Source organism: Bison bison, unplaced genomic scaffold, assembly GCF_000754665.1.
Source record: "Bison bison bison isolate TAMUID 2011002044 unplaced genomic scaffold, Bison_UMD1.0 scf7180017864061, whole genome shotgun sequence".
Classification (NCBI taxonomy): Eukaryota; Metazoa; Chordata; class Mammalia; order Artiodactyla; family Bovidae; genus Bison; species Bison bison.
The window spans coordinates 4812571-4819778 of NW_011494633.1; the positions used below are offsets into that span (position 1 = coordinate 4812571).

General features: G+C 38.9%; 2 protein-coding genes across 2 annotated transcripts in view; one reads left to right on the plus strand and one right to left on the minus strand.

Moving 5' to 3' along the window:
• LOC104985809 (U3 small nucleolar RNA-associated protein 14 homolog A) overlaps nt 1–7208 on the plus strand; it is a 37107-nt gene that overhangs the window by 28416 nt on the left and 1483 nt on the right. The gene's annotated exons all lie outside the window — the stretch shown is intronic.
• Nucleotides 1–7208, minus strand: part of CATSPERB (catsper channel auxiliary subunit beta) — a 121108-nt gene that overhangs the window by 9806 nt on the left and 104094 nt on the right. The window contains exons 20-22 of the mRNA XM_010836181.1: nt 6302–6499; nt 5442–5552; nt 1329–1439 (exon numbers count right to left, since the gene is read on the minus strand). Of these exons, the coding sequence (XP_010834483.1) occupies nt 1329–1439; nt 5442–5552; nt 6302–6499 (420 nt within the window). The remainder of the gene's footprint in view (nt 1–1328; nt 1440–5441; nt 5553–6301; nt 6500–7208) is intronic.

Here is a 7208-nt window from a genome sequence, read left to right on the forward strand (position 1 = left end):
TACTGTATGAGGAGAGTGAAAAAGTTGGCTTAAAGCTCAACATTCAGAAAACAAAGATCATGGCATCTGGTCCCATCACTTCATGGCAAATACATGGAGAAATAGTGGAAACAGTGGCTGACTTTATTTTTTTGGGCTCCAAAATCACTGTAGATGATGAGGGCAGCCATGAAATTAAAAGACGCTTACTCCTTGGAAGAAAAGTTATGACCAACCTAGACAGCATACTAAAAAGCAGACACGTTACTTTGCCAACAAAGGTCCATCTAGTCAAGGCTATGGTTTTTCCAGTGGTCATGCATGGATGTGAGAGTTGGACTATAAGGAAAGCTGTATGAACTGGGTCTTCCCAAAGCCCTCTCCCTGCCAGTCATGATCTTTCCGTATTCTCATTAAACTCAGGCTCCAGAGTTGAAATCTAGCTCCATCACATATTAGTGATGTGATCTTTAGCAAATTACCGGGCTTCTCTGTGCCTCTAGTGAAACAAGACAAGTCATGGAGAAGACTTAGAGCAGTATATGGTAGAAGTAAATGCTCAAGAAATAGTGGAATTCAGCAAGCGTGGAGTTGTGGTGGTATATAATAGCAACCTTTGTAATTTATTGAATGCTGACTCTATGCCCAATATAATGGTGCATGATTTTATTTTTATATAAAAACAAAACAAATCACTTAAAATAACATCATATGTAGTCTGACAAGGACTTTGAAACAGATCTACTTAAAAGTTATACCAAGTGCATAGGTTGAGTCAGCTAATGCAGACACCAACATCAGCCTGATACATGTCTGAATGCTTGGAGACTAACAGAGGAACTATTTGACGTAGAACCCACTCTCTTAACCAGCGTGTTATACTGTCTTCTAGTTCGTCACTACTACCTGGAGCTTCAAGTTTGATATTCCAGAGCCTGATACATATTATATACTCAATACTTTTTTGAATAAATCAATATTTACCACAATCTAGTGTAGTTTTTGACAGGTAATAAATTGCTATCATATAGATATATGCATGTGTGTACCTTTATAAGAACCTGTGAAATGAATAGGGCAATGCAGGTTTTATTCTCTTTTACAGATGAGGTTAATTACTATGTCTCAGTTCAGTTCATTTCAATTGCTCAGTTGTGTGTGACTCTTTGTGAGAGAATTACTATGTCTGGGAACATTTAAATTACAATCTTTTTAGCTTGATGTCATCTTTAATTCTATGTCACGATAAGACGTCTACGTCTTAGGTTTCATGTTTAACCAAAATGCCCATTTCAAAATCTTATTAATACGAAAGCACTCTGTCTTCAGGAAATTAAAGATTATCTTACCTTTTCTCGACAATCTGAGAAAGCAACAGCGTATGAAAACTTCTGATCGTTGGTACAGTTGCACTCCTTCCGAGTAGTTGCATTTGCACACTGTTTGAATTTACCAGATCTCTGCAAATAGAATTAAAATAGGTCGATGTGCTGGTTTTGGTGGCAGAATTTCTGCAGACTGAGTAAATAGGAAATAAATATTTGTTCCCTGAATGAATAAAACCTTGAGAAGGTCAAAGGGGAAAAATCCATTAATAATAAGGTAAAAGCACAGTATTTCTGAATTTTGTCTCCTTGCTTAGTAAGGGATCCAAGTATCACTCAGCTGCTTACCTCAGGGTTACCCTAGAGTCAACAGGCAGGGGACCAGAAAGCTTGTATCATTAAAAAAAAATTATTTTGTACTTGGTGCGCTGAGTCTTCCTTGCTGTGCACAGGTTTCCTCTGGTTGTGGTGAGTGGGGGCTACTCTTTGTTGAGGTGCCCGGGCTTCCCATTGTGGTGGGTTCTCATTATGGAGCATGGGCTGTAGGGTGCAGAGGCTTCGGTAGTTGTGGTTCCTGGGCTCTAGAGCATGGGGTCAGTAGTTGTGGCACACAGGCTTAGCTGCTCCGTGGCATGTGGTATCCTCCCAGACCCGGGATCGATCTTGTGTCCCCTGCATTGGCAGGCAGTCCTATCCACTGTACCACCAGGGAAGTCCAGCCTGTGTCATTCTGAATGTAGTAATTAGGATGTTCACCTCCCTGTCCTTGGCTGCTCCCATCACTGGCATGGAAGCTGAGACCTAAGGGAGCAGACTTGATATGCCGTGCTGCAGACTGTGGATAGTCTTCAAGCGTATTATTTTGTACTTGTCTCTTCTCATCGCAGTCACTAATGCTGTTAAAATCCCCACTGTAGCCATCCATGTGTTATTCATTTTTTCATTTGATCACTCTTTCCAGAGGTTAGTTTATTCATTTTGGCAAAGAACTGGCTTTTGATTTTGATAATCAACTCTATTTCTAAAAAAAGTTATTCTTCCTTCTTTTTATAAGATTACCATTCTTGTCCTCATTGCTTTTCTTCTTCTATTGAGATAAAATTTGTCATTTTCAAGTGTACAATGCAGTGGGCTTTAGTACATTCACAATGCTGTTCAGTCATTACCACTGTTTCATTTCAGAACTTACTTGCTGCTTAGTTGGGTTCATTAAGCTCTTTGAATCTTTTGAACTCCTGGTTTCACAATTATATTTTCAATTTTTGACATTCTTTTTGTGTGTATGTGTGTGATGTCTGTCTCCATTTTTTTCATCATTACAATAGTTCCTTGAATTGTTCTGAAATAATTATTATGCTTATTCTAAAGTTTGCTTGTATTTATGATACAGTTTTCTGAGGCACAGTTTTTTAAGTTGTTGAGATTATGCTTCTTTCTTATTGTAGAAGTTTTTTTTTCAAATATTTGTTGTTGATCGTCATTGTTCAGTCACTCAGTCATGTTCAACTTTTTGTGACCCCATGGACTGCAGCACACTAGGCTTCCCTGTCCTTCACCATCTCCTGGAGTTTGCTCAAAGTCATGTCCACTGAGTCGATGATGGCATACAACCACCTCATCCTGTTTTTCCCTTCTCCTCCTGCCCTCCATCTTTCCCAGCATCAGGGTTTTTCCAATGAGTCAGTTCTTTCTATCAGGCAGCCAAAGTATTGGAGTTTTAGCTTCAGCATCAGTCCTTCCAATGAATATACAGGGTTGATTTCCTTTAGGATTGACTGGTTTGATCTTGCTGTCCAAGGGACTCTCAAGAGTCTCTAACACCACAGTTTGAAAGCATTTGTCTGCTTATCCTTGGAAAGTCTAACTGCAAACTGTGTGTCTGAAATGATGTTACACATGATTCCTAGTAAGGGGATGGTGTCAGTGTAACACGAAGTTACAGCATCGGTCCAGATGCACTTTTCCCCCAGGTGGTATATTTTGAGGTGATCAGAGGCAGAATCACATACATTTTTAGTCTGCTCCACTAGGTGATGCTATTTAATTTGTATAGCTTTCAAAACTTGAAAGTGTTAGTGAAAGTGTTTGCCGCTCAGTCATGTGCCATTCTTTGTGGCCCTATGGACTGTATAGTTTTCAAAGCTTATTCTCCCCCATTAAAGATCCTCAAAGATGTCATGTTTATCTATTTCACTGTTGTCTCTCTAGAAAATATCTGTACAGTGTCTGATAACTCTGGAAATGCTGGAGTGTGAAATTAACATTTGTTGAATATAGAAAAGGTGCCCACCAAAATCTGTTATTTACTTATATGTAAATTAGATAATTTCCTATTCAACTCCTAAGAAAATCCAGAAGAAAAAAAAAGAAAACCCAAACTAAGGATTTCCATGTAAATATATTAAACTCATATTTCAATAGAGAAGGCTTGATTCTAGTGACATAACAGAGTTCATCTTTGGAAGAGACTAGAATTGAAGAATTCAGTATTTGAGTTGTTCATTGCCTGGAACAGAGTTTTTTACCCTGAAATTTAAGTTTCAACAAGTCAGCCTCATGTTGTGCATGTATGTGTGTGTATGTTTGTGTGAGTGTGTGTAATAGGATGTGTATAAATGTGTATTATTAGCTTGTTGAACAATTTTAAAGCACTTCCTATGTCTGGTACTTTTCTGGGTACTAAAGATGTATGTGTGCCAAGTCGCTTCAGTCATGTCCTACTTTGAGACCCTATGGACTGTAGCCTGCCAGGCTCCTCTGTCCATGGGGATTCTCCAGGCAAAAATACTGGAGTGGGTTGCCATGCCCTCCTCCAGGGAATCTTCCCAATGCGGGGATTGAACCCATGTCTCTTACATCTCCTGCATTTGCAGGCAGGCTCTTTACCACTGAGCCACCTTCGAGGGACACTAAAGATAGCAGAGAGAATAAAACTGATTAACAATCCTCAATAATAACCCTGTCTTATGTAGCTTACCTTTTAATGAAATCTAATAAATAAATGGGTAAAATACGTAAAATTGTAAAAAGTGCAATGAAGAAAAATAAGGCAGGGAAGAGGGGCAAGGTTGGTATCAGTGGAGGTGGATGGTACAGTTTTAAATAGAGTGGTCAAGGAAGGCCTCACAGTGATGGCAACATTTAGGCAAAAACCTGAAGATGGTGATGAGATGTGCCATGTGATATCTGGCAGAAGTGCATTCCAGACAGAGGAAATTTTTGAAGCTTAAAGACCCTGAGGTGAAAATACATCTAGTATATTTGAAGAATAGCAAGGAGGCCAACATGGCCAGAACAGACTGACCTGGGGGGAATCAGGTCAGATGCAAATCCAAGGCTAAACCATGGAGGACCTTATAAACCATTGTAAGAATAAAGCTTTTATTCTGAATTAGATGGGGAGATGAAGAGTTTTGAACAAAAGGAACAACCATTTTCTGTCTTTGTGTGTGCATGTACATTCAAGAATGGATATGAATGTCTACGTGTCCATATATATACGCAGGTGTGTTTTTCTGGAGGGAGATTTCACAGGTATCTATGAGGTTCCCTTGGGCAGCCACCCCCTGATGCACTTTCCTTTTGAACCGAGTGGCTTCTCTCTGTTCTCTCTACTTTGGTCACTCAAACTCCAGAGAGGCAGAGTGCTGCTGGGGTTTGGTTATTTTCTAGGCAGGAAATGAGTCTATGGAGCAAACACTCTTCTCTCCTTTTGGACATCATTCCTTTTACAGGGCTCGAACTATGAGATGCCTTGGGGCTCTTTCGTCAAACAAACAAACAAAAAACAATGCTCTCATCCTCGTTATGCTCTTTGAAATTCAAGTGGGAGTTTGGGAGAGTCCATTTAGACTCTTTGGTTCCAAAACCAAATCCAGGAATAGCAGTAAGAGAAGAAAGGGCTCAAGTAGTAGCAGGAAGAACAGGGATAGCAGTAGTAACAGTAGTAGTGGTAGTAGTAAGGGAGGAGGAGAGGAGGGGGAGGGGAAGGAGAAGAAGCACTGCTGTACAGGGCATATTATGCTTAATGCACCTTCTCATTTAATCTCTGCAGCTAGGTCTGTTCATCTGTAATTTTACTGAATGATTTCTTGAATTAAGATAAATACTAGTTTATCTGCAGAAAAAAATATTTACCTTTGACTTGTAAAATAGATTTCTCGGTATGGGTTTGCTAGGATCTGCATGATAAAAATGATCTGTAAGTGGAATAGCAATTCCCATATTAGATGGAGGCCTGTAGTTTATCTGAAAATGACCAAACAAAGATACTGTAAATTTCATTATTATTTACCAAGTCTTTAATTTAAAAATCTTGATTTTCCAGAAAACCATTCAAAACAGATATTTCACTTTTAGCTCCCCGTATTTAAGTAAATTTCTCTTCCCCCAGAACTCCCGCACCATCCTAATGTAACTTGGATCTTGTAAATAAGTGAAAAAAGTTTTAGAGACTAAGGTAGCTGTCATGAAGTCATGCAACAAAGTTTTAAAATCTTATTAAGAGTCTTAGTGACATATTTAATAAATGATTCAATTATTTACTAAATAATTGAAGGTTTGGGTAATAATTTGGGGTTTTTTGTTACAAATAAAATTATAAGTAATCAGTTAACAAAGAGCAGTAATTTATATTTTAAAAAGAGTCACATGTTCTGATAAGACAAAAATTAAAATTGTTACTACATTGAAATGGGACCAGTAAGATATATCAGCTCAAGAGAACTATGAGTCATCTTAAGGGCAAATAACTATATACTGTGAAAGCCCAAGATTATGCCACCATAATATAGCAGAAAATAATGATGAGACTATTACACTAAGAAAAACCATTAGTTCAGAACATTTTCACATTTTAGTCATCATATCCTCAAAATGACACAAGGGTTGAAAAATAACTGAAGTGTTTTGAGTAATTCAGGAAAGAAATGCTAAGACCAAATGGCCAGCCAGTCACACAAAAGTAACATATCACTAGAACTGCTTAGGTTTCTTACCGGCAAAACTTTGATCATATTAAAACCCTGACTGTTCACGTAAACTCCACTCATCCAGTCTTCCAAGGGGATAGTTTCACTAGGAATGTGATGCATAGACTTGAGATAACTACAGCTGCTTTTCAACATTGGCACGAATGTTGTAACATAGCACTCAGTCGATGCTCCCCAGACAATAAACTCCAGTGAAGTTGAACCCTGGAAATATCCAAATAAATGAAGGCTAATTAAAGTAACTGTTATCTACTGAACTGTGCCTATACCATATGTTGAAGTCCCTACCTCCAGTATCTCAGAATGGGACTATATTTGGCTATAAGGCCTTTTTGTTGTCATTGTTCATAAACTCAGTTGTGTCTGACTCTTTGGAGACCCCATGGACTGCAGCACACCAGGCTTCCCTGTCCATCACGAACTCCCAGAACTTGCTCAAACTCATGTCCATTGAGTCAGTGATGCCATCCAACCATCTCATCCTTTGTCGTCCCCTTCTCCTCCTGCCTTCAATCTTTTCCAGTATCAGAGTCTTTTCTAATGAATCAGCTCTTCGTATCAGGTGGCCAAAGTATTGGAGATTCAGCTTCAGCATCAGCCCTTCCAATGAATATTCAGGATTTATTTCTTTAGGATTGACTGGTTTGATCTCCTTGCAGTCCAAGGGACTCTTAAGAGTCTTCTCCAATACCACAGTTCAAAAGCATCAATTCTTTGGTGCTCAGCCTTCTTTATGGTCCAATGCTCACATCCATACATAACTACTGGAAAAACCATAGCCTTGACTAGACGGACCTTTGTTGGGAAAGTAATGTCTCTGCTTCTTAATATGCTGTCTAGGTTGGTCACAGCTTTTCTTCCAAGGAGCAAGGATCTTTTAATTTCATGGCTGCAGTTGCCATATGAGGTGATT